At 46.3% G+C, this 18,137-nt stretch overlaps 2 protein-coding genes across 5 annotated transcripts in view; one reads left to right on the top strand and one right to left on the bottom strand.

Annotated features, from left to right (window-relative positions):
• Positions 1-2,128: 2,128 nt before the first annotated feature.
• The window catches only part of si:ch73-60h1.1 (calcium/calmodulin-dependent protein kinase type IV), a 33,724-nt gene continuing 17,715 nt past the window's right edge, over positions 2,129-18,137 (bottom strand). Inside the window, exons 6-11 of the mRNA XM_054751978.2 lie at positions 17,402-17,492; positions 14,864-14,938; positions 11,795-11,870; positions 11,198-11,324; positions 8,373-8,525; positions 2,129-8,291 (exon numbers count right to left, since the gene is read on the bottom strand). Coding sequence (XP_054607953.1) covers positions 7,785-8,291; positions 8,373-8,525; positions 11,198-11,324; positions 11,795-11,870; positions 14,864-14,938; positions 17,402-17,492 — 1,029 coding nt within the window. The 3' untranslated portion in view covers positions 2,129-7,784. The remainder of the gene's footprint in view (positions 8,292-8,372; positions 8,526-11,197; positions 11,325-11,794; positions 11,871-14,863; positions 14,939-17,401; positions 17,493-18,137) is intronic.
• Positions 14,956-18,137, top strand: part of LOC107393095 (T-cell acute lymphocytic leukemia protein 1) — a 30,979-nt gene continuing 27,797 nt past the window's right edge. Inside the window, exons 1-3 of one of the 4 annotated variants that reach the window (XR_008566113.2) lie at positions 14,968-15,221; positions 15,319-15,620; positions 15,836-16,040. The gene's annotated coding sequence lies outside the window, so the exon portion shown is untranslated. Of the gene's footprint in view, positions 15,240-15,318; positions 15,621-15,835; positions 16,041-18,137 lie in introns of those variants that run through there. The other 3 variants (XR_011521442.1, XR_008566112.2, XR_011521441.1) reach the window with 3 other exon arrangements.

Genomic DNA, 18,137 nt, shown 5'->3' with positions numbered 1-18,137 from the left:
CTTTACTCTACTCTACTCACTCTATTCTACTCACTCTACTCTATTCTACTCTACTCTACTCTACTCTACTCACTCTACTCTATTCTATTCTATTCTATTCTACTCTACTCTACTCTACTCACTCTACTCTATTCTGCTCTACTCACTCTACTATATTCTACTCACTCTACTCTATTCTATTCTACTCTACTCTACTCTACTCTACTCTACTCTACTCTACTCACTCTATTCTACTCACTCTACTCTATTATACACTACTCTACTCACTCTAATCTATTCTACTCACTCTATTCTACTCTACTCTACTCTACTCACTCTATTCTACTCTACTCCACTCACTCTACTCTATTCTACTCTTCTCTACTCACTCTACTCTACTCACTCTACTCTATTCTACTCTACTCACTCTACTCTACTCTATTCTATTCTATTCTACTCTACTCTACTCTACTCTACTCTACTCTACTCTACTCTACTCACTCTACTCTATTCTACACTACTCTACTCACTCTACTCTATTCTACTCACTCTACTCTACTCTACTCACTCTACTCTACTCTTCTCACTCTACTCTATTCTACTCTACTCTATTCTACTCTACTCACTCTACTCTACTCACTCTATTATATTCTATTCTATTCTACTTTACTCTACTCTCTCTACTCAACTCTACTCTACTCACTCTATTCTACTCTATTCTGCTCTACTCTACTCTACTCTACTCTATTCTATTCTACTTTACTCTACTCTACTCTATTCAACTCAACTCTACTCCACTCTACTCTACTCTACTCTCTTCTACTCTCCTCTACTCAACTCTATTCTATTCTACTCCACTTTATTCTATTCTACTTAACTCTACTCTACTTTGGTCTACTCTATTCTACTCTCTTCTATTATACTCTACTCTATTCTATTCTACTTTACTCTACTCTATTCAACTCTACTCTACTCTATAAAAGAAACTCATTTTTTTAGCAGGCCTTTCATCTCTGCTAGGAGAACGCTGCGGGACACGTCTTCTTCAGGATGGCTTTAGTCGTGACGTTTGTTCTTCTGGGGTGAGATGCTAACAGAAATTGGTGAACTCATGTGTTTGGATGGATGTTGTGTTTGGTTGACTACGCCGCCTTGTTTATTGCTGCTGAAGGTGTGGGACTGTTGCCATGGCACTCAGCAGACCGGCCGCTCCTTTCTTGGTGGTTTTCAGCTCTGGAACTCACCTCCTGGTGGAGGAAATGACTGATCAAGAGGAACATTGTCTTCCTCTGGGAAACTGTTCAGCAGGTACAAATGAGTGATCTTCAAGTACAGTCCAGGTCCTTTCAGATAAATAGACTCGGCCTGAATACATTTATGAATAACAAATACGATTTAAAACTTAGATTGTTTCATTCAATCCAAGTAAAAATACTCTGTCCAAATTAGATAACCGGTGTGGAGTAAAGATAATTCTGAACTAAACCGAGTACTGAACCCTGAGGAACCCAGAGGGATGTTTCCTCATATTCAACAAGAGTTCCCAAAATTCCCAAACTTCCATGATCTCACAGTGAGAGTGAAAATCACAAATGTGGTAAAAACACATCTTCTCACCCTCAGGTTCTTCTGACGTTCCGTCTATCCAGGTTTTTAAATCAGTAAAAGCCTCTCAAGATCCAGAATCTCCTCGGCTGCTGGTCTGCCTCCTAAAGGGGCTGAAATCAGCTGACCAACAGGTGTTGTGGTGGCTCGATGATGCACCGATGACATCAGCAGGTGCCGTGGGACCATGGGTGGAGTCGGAGTGGGGCTACAGCGCCACCTCAGTGTGGGAGGTGTCAGCTGCATACTGGAGGCCCACCTCTTCATACTGGTGTGGTACGATCCAGGAGGGACACACTTACAGACAGAAGGTCTGCTCCGAGGACTGATGGATGACTCAGAGGTCACGGGTTCAATTCCCATACAGACTGTTCCAGGCCTGTTGCATGCTCTTACAATTTAGTATTTTAAAAACCAGTCAAACCAATAAACCTTCAATTAAAGCCTGAAGGCCTTTTAGCTGATCTTCTTTCAGACGCGTAGCGAGGTTTCTTTACAGTAAAAATGGTGTTTCATCAAACAAAGAACACAGGAGACGAGGAGGGATTTTTATCAGCCAAGCTTTATCGTACAGTTGATGCCAAATGTCCTACCAGCCAACTGAACCCAGATCAGATTAGCTGCTTTAGCAGATTCTGGTAAAACCCTGGACTCCTTTCCTCATTCTGACATGATCAAAAGAAGTTAAATAATACATGCAGAGATACACGCATAAATGCCACGTTATACCTATGTTTTTATCAGATTTTAAAAAGTACAAGTTTACTCTTCAAACACAAAACAAACAGCTGTTACAGTTTGGCCCCGCCCACCTCAGCACCTACAGTCGGGCCGAGATAAGTAGAAGCAAAATATTCATGTTTTTACAGAAGAGTCTTTGTCTAATGTGCAGTTGCATGCTTTCATCATGACAGAAGGTGGTCCGGTGTGTTCTGTTTGGAGAAAACACACACACACACACCTGTGTTCAGGTACATGCAGGTGAGGCCCGTCAGCCCAACATAAGTTCTGTGTTTTCAGCAGCTGATTTACAAAGGAACCAAACCAAAAATCAGACGTTTCCTTTGAAACTCTGTTGAAGGCTCCATCTGCGACGAAATGGCCCAACCTATCAGGATGTGGGAGGAGCCAACATTTTAAAGATTTTACATTCCCCGTAATAAATAAGCAGGACTCAGACTAAAATATAAACTACTTTTCTGACCCAGTTGTTACCCAGCTGTTTCCTTCCTGCAGCTGATTCAGACGATGGGGGTGAACATTTTCAGGTGTGGCATGCATGTTTCTCTTGCACGGTTTCTCCGTGAACCCATCCATTCATTTTCTGCTGCTCATCCGGGCTCGGGTCGCAGAGGCAGCAGTCTAAGCAGGGAGGCCCAGACTTCCCTCTCCAGCGTGTCCTGGGTCTCCCCTTTAGGTCTTGCCTGGAAAACCTCACCAGGGAAGCGTCCAGGAGGCATCCTGACTTGGAATCCGTGATCTCGTTCTTTCGGTCACTACCCAAAGCTCGTGACCATAGGTGAGGGTAGGAACGTAGATCAACCGGCAAATCGAGAGCTTCACCTGCAGATGCAGCACCAATCCGCCTATCGATCTCACGCTCCATCTTTCCCTCACTCGTGAACAAGACTCCGACATAAACTCCTCCACTTGGGGCAGGACCTCATCCCTGACCTGGAGAAGGCATTCCACCCTTTTCTGACCCAAGACCATGGTCTCAGATTTAGAGGAGCTGATTCTCATCCCAGCTGCTTCACACTCGGCTGCGAACCGCTCCAGCGAAAGCTGAAGATCACGTTCTGATGAAGCCAACAGGACCACATCATCTGCAAAAAGCAGAGACCTGATCCTCAGGCCACCAAAACGGATGCCCTCCACACCTTGGCTGCGCCTAGAAATCCTGTCCATAAAGGTTATGAACAGAATCGGTGACAAAGGGCAGCCTTGGCGGAGTCTAACTCTCACTGGGAACGAGCCCGACTAACTGCCGGCAATGCGGACCAAGCTCTGACACCGGTCATACAGGGACCTAACAGCCCGTATCAGAGGGCCCGGTACCCCATACTCCCGGAGTACCCCCCACAGGGCCCCCCGAGGGACGCGGTCAAACGCCTTCTCAAAATCCACGAAACACATGTAGACTGGTTGGGCAACGCACCCTAAGGGTATAGAGCTGGTCCAGTGTTTCAGTGTTTCTCAATGAACGAGACCTTTAAACCTGCTGAAGGAAGTTTGGAAAACGAATTAGCTTAAAACAGTTTTTTCATGCATTTTGATAACAAAACATTAATAAAGTGGTTTACTCGCATTTGTCTAAAAACCTCCACCAATAACACGGCTTGGACCAAAACCAACCATTGGACCATCCGGCTGTTGGTCTCACCGAACTGCCACCCTTCCCTGGGTCCTCCACTCATCACACACTCATGTATTCACCAGAACACCACTGGTGTGAGAGGTTCTCCGCTCACTACTACCAGTGGAGAAACAGCCGGCTGCTACCACTTCAGCTTTAGGACAAGCTACCAGAGTCCCCCCTCCCCCCGGTTTTGACCAGGAAAATGATGACTGGTGTTTAGCGCTATCTCGTTTCCCATAATAATATGGGTTTCCGCTTCTAGTGAACATCCAGGGAAGATTCCCGAGGGAAGGTGCGAATTTTCTGTGACCGTGTTTGCATTGAAAACCTAGCTTGTTCTGTAGGTTCGCTAAAGCAGCTTCAAATGTGGGGATTAAAAATCTGCAAAAACATCATCTCACACGGAGATTACTGTTGGTGTTGGACCAGGAGGTTCAGCTTTAAAATGTGCTTCCATGTTTTTGCTCCCTTATCCTTTAGAGTGAGTGTGAGGTTTAGGGCACAGACTTCATTATTTTTATTTATCGTCTCTTTAAAATAAAAAAGCTTACGCAGGCTCTGAAGTGTGGCTCCTCTGTTAAAATAAAAGAGCTTTTTTTTCTGACTAATAATTTTGTTCGGTGTCTGAGAGAGAAAAGACAAACGTGTCTTCGTGCTAGCACACCCAGAAGGTGAGCCGTGTGTGTTGTACTGAGAAAATCAGTAGGGATGCACCGATACTGATACCAGTATCGGTATGGGTCAAAGTAACCGATACCAGGAACCGATACCAATGCAGTTGCTTAAAAATGGCTCCACTGCAACTTGTCATTTCTGTTCACCTAATATTTTAGTTTTGTGATGATTTCTAATCATATATTTTACTTTTTATCTACCTCACAGTCTTTTCCTGTTGAAAGCAGAGAAGAAAATAAAATATGTATACCAAATCATTGCATTTTTTTGGTGTGGTAGAAGTATCGGTATCGGTAATCGGTATCGGCAAGTACTCAGATCTGAGTATTGGTATCGTATTGGTTTGAAAATAAAAAGGGTATCGTTGCATCCCTAAAAATCAGAGTTGTCCTAAAGGGTGAGTTTTAGGTGGCAGGAGGAAATCTGACCAAGTTAAGGACGGCTTCGTTGTTTTAAATTTAAACAAAAATGTTTCATTATATTCAAATAAAAACAAGGGGAGCTCCACAGATTGTAAACGTGTTTCTACAGCAGAACAATCATTCTGACCCTTAAACTTATCTTAATGAGATGAAGCAGCAAAGCATTCTGGGAGACCATCAGCTCTCTCTTTTTTTTACACTACAGCAGCTAAAGTAGGAAACACCATTTTAGAGATCATGTCTGATCTTCTTACGTATAAACCTCTGGGACATTTTGTTTTCTCCAGAACCTTCCAGAACACAGCCCCACTGGACCAGATCCTCAGCCCCTCCTTCCACCTGCTGGCTGAGCTGCACAGATTATTCACTTTTCTCTGAACCGGATTACGTAAACCTAACAATCTGGACCTGTTTGGACCATCCCAGCCACCGTACGACACCCAGCAGCATGTGGTTTCAGAGAATTCTGTTTGGTTTGCGTTCTTTTTTTCTCTCACGAGAGTTCTGCATCAGTCTGTTTTATTTTGGAAGCCCCTGTACAGAGAGAGGTAGCGCGTGTGGCTTCAGATCCGGTGAGAAGGATTCTGGGGGTGAACTTTAGCGTTGGGGGGTTTAAATGTGTGTTTGAGCTGAGCATCAAGATGTCAGCCACAACTGCCCTAAAAGCAAACTACAGTATGTACAGCGCAAACGGGAGCATCGCCACTGCTGATAAAAGTGTAAAGAACACAATGTTTTACAAAGCTCACAAACACATCACTCACCGGAACGCTACAAGCTGGAGCTACACGATCTACTGTCAGAGCTGCAGAATCAAGTCGTCAGTAAAGAGTAGAAATGTTAGAAAAATCAGAAATCTCCTCCCGCCTCTCCCCTCCTCGGTCGCAGCAACAGCAGCGTCTGAATGTGCATGCTCCAAAAGAAAAGGTAGGTGCAGAAAATGTGGAGAGGACGTTTGTCTCCTCGTCCTTCGTGCAGATGAGCACCGGCCACCAGATGCTATCCGCTCCGTCCTGAGCTTTGGAGGAAGAGTCCACGTCCAAATGGAGGAAGAGAAAGCACATCTGTTTGTCCCCGGATCAAGTCTTTAAGAAAAAGTCCAACATTCTGACAAATGATTCATCAATGTCATGTCTGTGTGTTTAGTTTGGCACTCAGAAATACACAAACAGGGAAGAGTGGAGATCCAAGCAGTGGCGTGTCCAGATCTTTTAAACTGGGGTGGCCCAGGTGAGGCACAACTTTGTGCGTGGGTGGCACCAATGGTTATGCTTTTTTGTTTCACCTCCAAGCCTTTTGTGGACAGTGAAAAGCCTTTTTGAAGGTAAATTAGTGTGGTGACACCTGGGGTGGCCAATCAGATTCCAAGGGTGGCATGTGCTACCCCAGGCCACTCCCTGGACACGCCCCCGGATCCAGGACTCGTGACTCTACTGGAATAAAACTAAAACTGTAATCAATCGTTTTTTTGGTTGAGATATAAATTCTTTCTAGAGCCTTTTATTTTACTTTATTCCGGGAATTTATTTGATGTTCCTTCAGTTTTGTGAATAAAAGCATGAATTTGGTTCCAGGGCCTTTCCAGAGGTGACACTTCACATTTACAACGCGTCTCAGCTTGGTTTTGTTGATCTGCTCTGATTCTGATCCGTAACAGGAAACGGCCAGGAAACTCACGGAATGAGAAAGTGGCTTGTTTAGTTTGGAAAAAGGGCTGCAGTACCCACGTTTGACCACAGGAGGTCATTCTAACATGTTGCACCTTTTATAATTGTGTTTGTGTTTTGAAACTACTACTTTATAGTAGATGTCGTCCACATAGTAGATGAGATTATTGATTATTCTAATCACATCTTTGCTTTAGTCTGTCCTTGTTGCACATGTTCTCATGGGAAACCTGGCCTGACTGAAGCCAGGTCATGAATTAGAGCACATATACTACCCAGGAGGTGGTGAACCCTCTCTGTAAGCGTGGTTGAGCACGTCCATAAGAATGTGAGATAAAACAAAATGCATTGAGAGTGGCAATAAACTCCGTGTCGAGCTGCTTCCATGTGGCCTGTTGTCAGACGAAATGTCCAGCAGGGTTAGGGTTTGGGTCCAGCTCAGAGCCAAAACCAAGCGCTTGGCTGGTCTCATCTTTCAAAAGGTCTTTGTGACTGACGCCAGGAAAACTTTCAGCCAAACGATTACAATCAGAAAGCATCTGGAAGCGTTTGTGAAGTGGACACAACTCTCAGACAAGAGGAGAATTCCCTGGAAAGCCTGTCTGAGTTTACATTAGATTGTGTTTTTTGTATTTATAGTCATTTTTTACATTAAAATAAAACCTTTATCATCTGTTTACATCGTTTCCTGGATGGCAGCAGCAGAAAATAAAAAGTTTTAGGTTGAAAAGTTCCTAAACTTCACTTCTCTGCTCATTTCCAGCTCTACGTTCACTCTGAGTCTCCACTAAAGTAGCTTTGCACGAGTTCGAAGAAACTCTCTTAACATGAAATATCTCTTTATGCTCTTATTAGATATTGATTAAAATGAGTTCTTTAGTGTCTTTAAACCCTACCAACCAGCCCTCGGTGAGAGATCTGCAGCCCAACCCGGGTTGCTGCTCAGGGCCGGTGTTACACACACGTTGGACTCCGGTGTAATCTGGTCCCAGGAAGTTGGCGGAGATGTTTGTGAGTATTTGATGGAAGATGAATTGTTGATTTGTGTCGTGATTTTGAAGTGGCTCTGTCAGGTGGTCACTGGCACTGGGCAGTTTTACTGGTTGACTCCGCCCCCGGTGTGAAGCCATTGCTGAGGCTGTTTGGACTGGGAGGTGACCCTAAAGGGGGCGCGGCTGCAGCTCTGGGGAGGGGCTCTATAACAGAACAGCTCTTTTGCGGCAGCCGAGGTTGGATCAACATTGATTTGGGGATGACTGAGGCTTGCCGTAGCCCATCGGCACGCAGCGGGGGTCTGACGAGGGCGGAGCCTGTGGACGGGGCTTCAAAGGTGATAGGGCTGCGTGGAGGGGAGGGACTCTGGGCACTTTGGTCAGCAAGCTTATTTTCAACATTCTGTGGCACCTCCTGATCTGAGGTCGTAGTCTCTGTTTCCTCGGGGGCAGGACTTGTGGACTCAGGGGGCGGGTCTTGCTGCATGCTGCTTTGCCTGGAAGTCCCCGAAGCTTGAATTTCACAGCTGTCGGTGCGACGCCGTGAGCCCTCGTGCATCCGACTGGTGGCCACCACGGCCTTCATGGCAGCCTGTCGACAAATGCGCTGTTAGCATGCTGTGCAAAGTTTGGGCTATTTTTAGCTCCATTTAGATGGTTGTTAGCTACGAACCTTAAGTTTGCGTCGTGCGTTGAATTCCTGCAATTTCCTCTGGGTGGTATCCATGTGGGAGAAGCGAGCAGCCTTACCCAGCACCCAGGGGTGCTGCAGGGCCTCCTGGACGCTGAGACGCTTGTTTGGGTCTAGAACAATCAGCTTACCAACCTGCAGCCGGACCAGCAGAGAAAAGGTCAAGGTCAGACTCAACTGGGACGCGAGGCTGATCCTTCTGGTCAAAGTGGGACTTAAACTAAAAGCTGACTCGACAGTTTGGGTCATCAATCTCCTCCAACCTCATGCGCTTTGTATCATCTTGTGGGCCATCAATAGGGAAACTCGACTTTGGCGTTTTATCCAATATCCAAAATACCAATACTATCCAACTCCGACACCCATTGAGGCATCTTGTCAGGATGCCTCCCGGACGCCTCCCTGGTGAGGATTTCCAGTCATGTCCAACCGGGAGGAGATCTAAAGGAAGACTCAGGACACGCTGGAGGGACAATGTCTCTCAGCTGGCCAGGGAACGCCTTGGGTTTCCCCGGAGGAGCTGGCCCAAGTAGCAGGGGAGAGGGAAGTCTGGGCCTCCCTGCTTAGGCTGCTTCTCCAGTGACCCGACCCGGATAAGCGGACAAAAACAGATGGATAGAGGGATGGTCAATTATTCATTTCCCAATGGCGACAATTTTTGGATTAAAAACCCAATAAATAGTACAAGTAAATTCTTGTTAACTCGTTCACTGCGTTCATGTTTTTACTGTGTGGGCGTCGGATAAGGATGGGTACCTTTGACATTTGAATCGATCCGGTACTAATTACCGGTACCTACGAATCGATACCGGTACTTAACGGTACCAGTTTTCGATACTTTTGAGTGTTTATTATTTTAATTCTCTTTTATAATTAAATATATATTTTTCTCAATATATAACAATATTTGATAAATATCACGATAAATAACATACAACTGTTTGTATTTTAACATTGTCCTTGTAGTTTTATAAGCTGATAATTAAACTGAAGCAAACATCTTTACTGTGAGCTAAATTTACTGTGTATCTTCATTCCTTTTGCCGTCCTTTTTCATTTGATTTTTCCTACTGGGAAGTTAGAATTTCCGAGGAGAAAGCGAACGCACCATTAGCTGATAACAATGGTAGCAATGGAAGCTAACATATCAAGCTAACAATATCTTAAACAGTTTATTTAGCTGCTGGAGCAGATTAAAACGATGATGCCTCAAACTTAGATCGTTGTCGCTGGTTTTACCTTCACCCATTCACCCGTCGCATTTAGTAAAGTGAAGCCAAACTTTAGAGCGCGTTCATGTTGTTCTAGTCAGAAATTCGGAGTTCCGAGGAGAAAGCGAACGCACCATTAGCGAAACGGAAGCTAACATATCAAGCTAATTATATTTACCTACCGGAGCAGATTAAGATGAGGATGTCTCACTTAGATAGTTGTTGCTGGTTTCATCATCACCCAGTTACCCATCACATTTAGTGAAGTGGAGCCAAGCTTTAGCGTGCGTTCTCTCTACCATGCTGCTCTGTTTACAACATGCTCGCAGCTAGCGACGACAAAACGCTCTTGCGCATGCGCAGCTGTCTTGGCAAGTTCTCGTTATGATGGACGGGTACCGAAATGAGGCACCGTTTGAAATGACGTGAATCGGTGCTCGGTCGGTACCTTAAAAAGTACCGATTTCGGTACCCATCCCTAGCGTCGGACGAGCCCCCGCACCGTGAGAAAAAAACATCTCAGCTCTAAAGCCGATCTTCACCCGCGTACGTCACACGTCAAGTGATCAGGAAGCAGAACATCCATGTGTTAGGAGATCGTTTTGGGCCGCTGCTGTAAAAAAAGTGAGGAGCGAACCGGAAAAGCTTCTGCCGATCACAATTCAACAACGGATTATGAAAGAACGGATAATGCTCGAAGCGCGTGGATTCTTCCTGATGTAAGAGGCGAGTCTCCGCTTTGTTTGTTTTGGTGTCGACATCATCCTAGCGCACAACGTTCTGTCACTCTTAAAAAAACAGTAAAAACGGTGAGAAACGCTGGCAGCGAATGAGTTAAAAGGTTAAAATGTTGCAAGTTTTGAAAAGGGTTTAAACTGAGACATCGCTGTTATGGTGCTGAAATGTGACAGAGTGAGCGCTCTCACCTCAGACCTATCAATGAGGTGTTTTTCTCCGCTCACGTTGTTTACTCTTAGGCACAAACTGGAGAAAACGAATCACAATCATGCTGGATGTGCTTCACACGTTTGCACCTTGGATCACCTTCGTTTTTGGAACTATCTGTGTGTTTAGGAAATCTTTGGACGTGATAAAGTGACTTAGTTTATAAAGCAATGTACAAATGCTAAGCTAGGCTAAGTGCGCGGACCATTTCACCCTGTTCACTGATGCTCACCTACGTTCACGGGGACTGTGGAGGACAGACACCTTCAGGAGCGGTTTTAATCATAATATAAGTCAGTTATGTTCAAACTAAAGTCAGTGACAGCAAAGGCGCCCCCGTGCCCCCTGTTCACCACCGTAATGGCGTCACATTACCGCCACGCTCTGACCTCTCATGAACGACCAAAGGCTTCGAGAGGACAGCTCAGTTTTGTAGCAAATTGGCGACATTTTGTTGTGAAAGAGGCTTAAGAGTAAAAACTGAGATGTTTTCTAATGTCACATTTTAATAGCAGACAGCAGCCCCGCCTCCACAATACCTCTCAGGGATGATAAATCACGCCTTTCACGTGTTTGCCAGTTGGCTCCTAAGTCCCTCTGACATTCAAGTTCAGTTCAGTGTGAAAAGGTCACAGCAGTGGAAGAACTCACCAAATCCTTGGCATTAAGGGAGACCTCGTCCCACCACGGAGACACAAACTCGTAGTCGCAGTTGAGGATGCGGCTGTACATGTACTGGTCCCCTCTGGGGTCAAAGAAAGGCTCGAACCCACAGAGCCTGAAGAACAAGAACCAGCACTCCGGTCAGGAACCTAGGCACTGCGGTCGTGAATGACACCTAAACACGACCACGGATCTAAAACCACAGAGTCTACTCAAGTGTGAATGTAGGAGACAGCCCTCCGCCGGTGTAAACGAGTCAAAACAGCTTTATTCTGAAAATAATCTCAGATCCTTATTAGAATTATTGCTGAGTTAGTCAGAGGAGTCCTTCTGATGAGTCAGGGTCTTACCTGCAGCAGACGGCGCTCGGAGCGGAATCTCTGTTAGATAATAATAATGTGTGTGTGTGTGTGTGTGTGTGTGTGTGTGTGTGTGTGTGTGTGTGTGTGTGTGTGTGTGTGTGTGTGTGTGTGTGTGTGCGTGCGTGCGTGTGTGTGTGTGCGTGCGTGTGTGTGTGTGTGTGTGTGTGTGTGTGTGTGTGTGTGTGTATGTGTGTGTGTGTGTGTGTGTGCTAAGCAGACTCACAGGATGTACAGGATCACGCCGACCGACCACATGTCCACCTCGGGACCGTAGGCGTTTCCCCGCAGGATCTCTGGAGCTGCAAGCAGAAGAGTCGGTTAGCGGCCAGATGGCTGACTGAGAGCTCTGAGAAATCCTACAGCGCAGCAGCCGCAGCAAACGCATCACTTCTCACATCTGTGCATCGACTCAGCATAGATACACACACACACACACACACACACACACACACACACACACAAACACACACACACACACACACACACACACACACACACACACACACAAACACACACACACACACACACACACACACACACACACGCACACACACACACACACACACAAACACACACACACACACACACACACACACAAACACACACACACACAAACACACACACACACACACACACACACACACACACACACACACACAAACACACACACACACACACACACACACACACACAAACACACACACACACACACAAACACACACACACACACACACACACACACACACACACACACACACACACACACACAAACACACACACACACAAACACACAAACACACACACACACACACACACACACACACACACACCCATCATCACTAGTGCTACACGGCGTCATGCTGATACTACCTTCAGGACACCACTGACAACAGACTGGAGTGTGTGAGTGAAGACCTGTATACAGCCTGAACTTGCCCTACGTTAACTACCCTAGGAAGGTTGTGGGTTCAAATCCCAGAGAGAGACACTCAGACTAACAACCATGCCATCTTAAAACTTCTTCCTTCTCCACTCTGATGATCAGGCTGAGCTCTAGAAACAAGATGCTGCCGTCTGATTGGCTGAGAAGATATTGGTGTTGACATGTGTTGAGGCCAGTGACATGTATTATATCGACCAAGTCCAGAGTGCAGCAGCTCATCTGGTCTTCAATCAGCCTAAAATAGCTCGTCACCCCTCTGTTCATTGAGCTCCACTGCCGCTAGCCAGATGTGGAACGACCTCCCAAGCGCTTGTCGATTTTCAAGAAATTCCTGAAGACCCAGCTCTTCAGAGAGATTCTTCTAAACCAGCACCCTTCCCCCACTCTACTGTCCTCTCCTTGTTCACTTCCCTCTAGGGTTCATCATGCTGCCTCACCGCCACCTAGGACTGGCTGATTAGTGTTTGTTGTTAGCCTCGAGGGCGACCTGCTGCGTCATCATCAGCTGTTGGTCGCTGTGAACAAAAGCGTCTGATAAACACACCTACATCTTTAATGCTTCACTATTGTACCATTTACTTACTGAAGTAATCAGATTACAGTTACATGTGTTACGTGCCGTGCCCCTTTTCGGCCATAAGATGGATGGCCTCAGTGGCCTTTGCCTCGCCCGTCTCCCGGTCCCCAGCTGTGGTCTGTTAAAAGCTGCTTCCAGCCACCAGTTCAGGGAGAAGGTCAAGGAGAGTGCAGACTGGGAACAGTTTGGGCTATTCTCTTCTCCTCGGTTCGCTCTTTGGAATTTGGTAGATAACTCGTTAGTATTTGGATTAGGCGGTGGATTGTTTGGATAATTTGACCTCGGAACGGCTTTTGACTTTGACTTTAGGATCTCCCCTTTTGAATCTATAAATATTATTATTCTGGGTTTTCTTCCTACCCCCTTCTGGGGTGGCGCTTTACGTTATCTCCTTTTTGAATATTGCTCCTTTGGTTTTGTTTACAGTATTGGTTTTAGGTTCTTTGTAAATATCCAGCATTTTGTAATAAAATCCTTTGTTTTTAAGTGACACAACACGTTGTTTGTTATTCAACCCACACACCATTTTTATTACTCCCCTCCTCATCTCTCCTAGAGAGCCGGGGACGTAACACATGAATAATTCATAACCAGCCTAGCCGGTTAACCGATTGAAGTTTGAATATTTTTGCGTACATCGCAGCAGTGCTGCTGGGATGAGAATCAGCTCCTCTAAATCTGAGACCATGGTCTTCAGCAGGAAAAGGGTAGAATGCCTTCTCCGGGTCAGGGATGAGGTCCTGCCCCAAGTGGAGGAGTTTAAGTATCTCGGGGTCTTGTTCACGAGTGAGGAAAACTGGAGCGTGAGATTGATAGGCGGATGGGTGCTGCATCTGCAGTGATGCGGGCGTTGTACCGGTCTGTCGTGGTGAAGAGAGAGCTGAGTCAGAAGGCGAAGCTCTCGATTTACCGGTCGATCTACGTTCCTACCCTCACCTATGGTCATGAGCTTTGGGTAGTGACCGAAAGAACGAGATCACGGATACAAGCGGCCGAAATGAGTTTTCTCCGAAGAGTGTCTGGGCTCTCCCTTAGAAATAGGGTGAGAAGCTCGGTCATTCGGGAGGGGCTCGGAGTAGACCCGCTGCTCCTCCACATCGAGAGGAGCCAGTTGAGGTGGCTCGGGCATCTGGTCAGGATGCCTCCCTGGGGAGGTTTTCTGGGCACGTCCAACCAGGAGGAGACCTAAAGGTAGACCCAGGACACGCTGGAGGGACTATGTCTCTCACCTGGCCAGGGAATGCCTTGGAATTCCCTCGGAGGAGCTGGCCAACGTGGCTGGGGAGAGGGAAGTCTGGGCCCCCCTCGCGACCCGACTCTAGATACTATACCAGTTTGGACGTCCTACAGATGTGGTCTGGACCGACATACTCAATATAGAAATTATCTGCACGTCCATGCGACGTTGACTGTTTGCAGGGAAGTGGCTGAAAATGGATGGATATGTTAGTCTATCCTATATCATTGTTTCCATGATCTTCTATGAGTCTGGTGTGGAGAGTGTAATCTCTCCATCCATCACCGCATCAGCATCAGAGCCAGGGACAACCTGATTATGTTAGTTTTGTTTTAAACACATCCTTCTGGGATCCATGAAGAACTTCTGAGTGTGAATTTCTACATTATTTTCAGCATCTTTCTCAAGAGCCCAGCAACGCTGCACAACCTCTCATTAGAGCTGCTAGCTAGCATCAGTTCAACCTTTACCTCCCACAATCGACGGCTACACCTCTTCCATATGCAGCACAACTGAGGCAGAGCGTGCTACTCACCACAGTACCCAGGCGTGCCACAGATGGTCTTCATGGTCACCTGGTCATCGATGATTTTGGAAAGACCAAAGTCAGCTGAGAGAGAAGAAGAGAACAGAGCTGAGCCCTGTGACGTGAGGTGCTGCCGGAGACGAGCCTCTCTCTCGTCCATCTGTGGCGGTTAGCCAGGGGCTCACCGTCCATCTGGACCCAGAGAGGCTTCTCCAAAAATAATGAGCCAATCAGAGCGAGGCGGGAGGATGTTGTCTCACAAAACACGGGTCGGTCGGGACAGAAAGGTTTCTCTTGGTATTGAAAACCTTTGAACACACGAGACACGTGGAAACAACGGCTGCAGTATAACGTGTCAGCTGATCAGGTAAACTTTAGTGCTAAGGTAACTTAAACTAAAATCTTCAAGTGTCGCAGGAGAACAGAACGAAGATGGAAATATCCTTTTGTTTACGTCAACCCAGACAGGAACTAGAAAACAGCTCCTCAGCAGCGTCCTCTTCACTTCACAACCTTGCTCCTGCTGGATCAGGTGAGAGGATCCAAAACTAGCATGAAGATGCTGCTTTTTACCGTATGAACCCTCACGGCCTCTGCGCTCCTCTGGCAGGCGTCTCCTGGTCATCCCTAAAGTCAGGACACACACTCACGGCGAGGCGTCCTTCCAGTATCACCGCCCTCGCCTCTGGAACGAGCTGCCAGAGGACCTCAGGGCCGCAGAGAACGTTGATGTTTTTAAGTCCAGGCTCAAGACCCGTCTTTTTAGGTTAGCTTTGATCTAATTATTTACTATAGTTTTATTTCTCGTTTTATCGGATTTTAGGATAAATACAATAAAGTTGATTTCACCAAATAGAATATTTACTAAGACATCACAATAGAACTATAGACACATTATTTTGTGTGTGTGTGTGTGTGTGTGTGTGTGTGTGTGTGTGTGTGTGTGTGTGTGTGTGTCTGCTCTGTCTTCTCCATCCCCAGTGAGTCGTGGAGGATGGCTGCTTATACTGAGCCAGGATTCTCTGGAGGTTTCTTCCTGTTAAAAAGGAGTTTTCCTCTCCACTGTCGCTGCATGCTTGCTTAGAATGAGGATTGCTGTATAGTCACTGACACTAGTCATGTGAAGTGCCTTGAGACGACTCTTGTCGTGATTTGGCGCTTTATAAATAAACTTGAATTGAATTGAATTAGCAGTTTCATTATTTAATAATATTATAATTTTACTGTCCATGTTAATTTATTTATTACTTATTTTCTTACTTTAGTCATTTATATTAGCTCTTTCATTTTTATATTTTTAGTCATTTTAATCCACTGTTTTCTCTGTAGGGGCCCTCTGCCCCGGGGGCGGTGGTCGACTGTTGCTTCCTGCTTTTATTTTCTGGACTTAGTGTTTTATGTTTTTATTTGATCAGTGTAGCGCCTTGGTGGCATCTTCTTGCCTGTAAGGCGCGATTTATAAATAAAGTTGAGTTGAGTTGACAGTTTGGGCGCTCTACAGGTAGGTAGTGTTAAGTGGAGGTGGGGGTCTCTGCTCCCCCTCCTCTGTGCGTCCTGATTTAGTGTGGAAGACCTGATGCTGCCGGGGCAGAGGGCTCCTCTGATGGCGTTTCCTTGCCTTACCTTACTTGGTTCATCTGGACTCAGCTGAATATAAATTTTTACTGGTGTGTGTGTGTGTGTGTGCGCGCATGTGTGTGTGTGTGTGTGTGTGTGTGTGTGTGAGTGTATTAATGTTTTTAAAATCTTATGGGAATTTGGGGTCATTTTGTAAAGCACGTTGCTTGAAAAGCACTTTATAAACAAAATCTGATTGATTGATTGGTTGATTGATTGGTTGACTGATTGGTAGCGGAGGTCATGAGGCGTTTGTAAGATGAGACGCATCTCAAGGACATCTGGAAGGTTTTCAGCTTTGGATCGTGAACCAAAGCTTTGTTGTGGAAAAACTGTTTTATTGGAGGACAGTGACTGGACACTTGCGATGGTTCTGTTCTGTTAGCGATGTGAAGCTTTGAAGGATGAGATGGACATAATTAGCATTTCTGAGTGGTTTAACTAACGCATCACTGTGTCTACGGTTATTTTAAGATTTGATTCTGTTTTAAAAATCACCAAATTGGCCCGCTAGGATGAAAGTCACCGCCCGTGCTGAGATAAGCATCAACGGGTTCATTACTGACCAGAACCAGGGGGGCAGCAGGACTCGGTGCTACTCAAGTCATTCCCGAAGCGTCCCGCATCTTAATGCTGCAATAAAATAGCAGCGTTAGAATAAATGTGAGTACTTTTTTTTATTTTGGTGCAGCTTCATCCGAGCCTCGCTCGAGGAAACAGAGAAGCTATGAGGACTTGTGCGAGTCCAGTCCGGTCACGTCGCGGCCATGACAACAACACGACTGACGTGTGGCTCGTTTCTCTGGACAAACACCGTGTTCGCCTTCAGGACAAAGGCAGCAGAATCTGTGTTAGCGGTGCGTTTAGGCGGGACTCGGCTATAAGGAAAGCCCTCCTCTCCTGTAGGGGCAGCAGCGCTGACTCTCTTACCTATTTTCAGCGAAGCGTCCAGCGACAGGTCGGCGTACAGCAGGTTCTCCGGCTTCAGGTCACGATGAACGACCCCGTTCTTGTGTAAGTACTGAAAAACACAGACAACCAGGAGAGGAGCTTCTTGAGAACTTTTACAGAAACACCAGCAGGAGGAGGACGGGAGGAGGAGATGGCCGAATGGACCATGACCGGGACCCAGACCTAAACAGAAGCTCTGAGCTGACAGAGAAAAACAAACTCATCACTGGTCATGAGGAAAGGGATTTAATCCGTTTTAGATCAGATCCGTTTGTGTTTCTGGACTAAAGGTTCAGAATGTGAAACATTTCCTCTTTATGCTGGATTTCAGGAGAACTTGGGGAACCCCTGGGTCTGATCGGGTTTGCTGCCCCCTGCAGGAGTACGGCGCGTCGGGCTGCATCCTGGTTTCCCGTGATTCCACCATCGTGTCTCTTTAATGGCTGACACGCCTCTTCAAGGCGGTTTTCCACTCCTTGTTATCCATGAAGGGAACGGCAGAGTGTGCTCTGCCCATCAAAGCATTACACTTCTTAGCTTCCCAGGAAGGTTGGGGAGGAGGCTCCTGTTGTTGTCCATCCAGATTCAGAAGGAGCAGAGCGGCTTCCATCCAGAGCCACTGAGGGGATGGTGGAGGTTTGGTTTTCTGGTCCCTCACATCCCAACCAACATCCTACCCGGAGTGGGCTGGACCAAACCAGGGCTTTCAAATCAT

Source organism: Nothobranchius furzeri, chromosome 8, assembly GCF_043380555.1.
Source record: "Nothobranchius furzeri strain GRZ-AD chromosome 8, NfurGRZ-RIMD1, whole genome shotgun sequence".
Lineage (NCBI taxonomy): Eukaryota > Metazoa > Chordata > Actinopteri > Cyprinodontiformes > Nothobranchiidae > Nothobranchius > Nothobranchius furzeri.
Note: the sequence above shows the minus strand (reverse complement) of the source record. Positions and strands in the feature narration are given on the sequence as shown.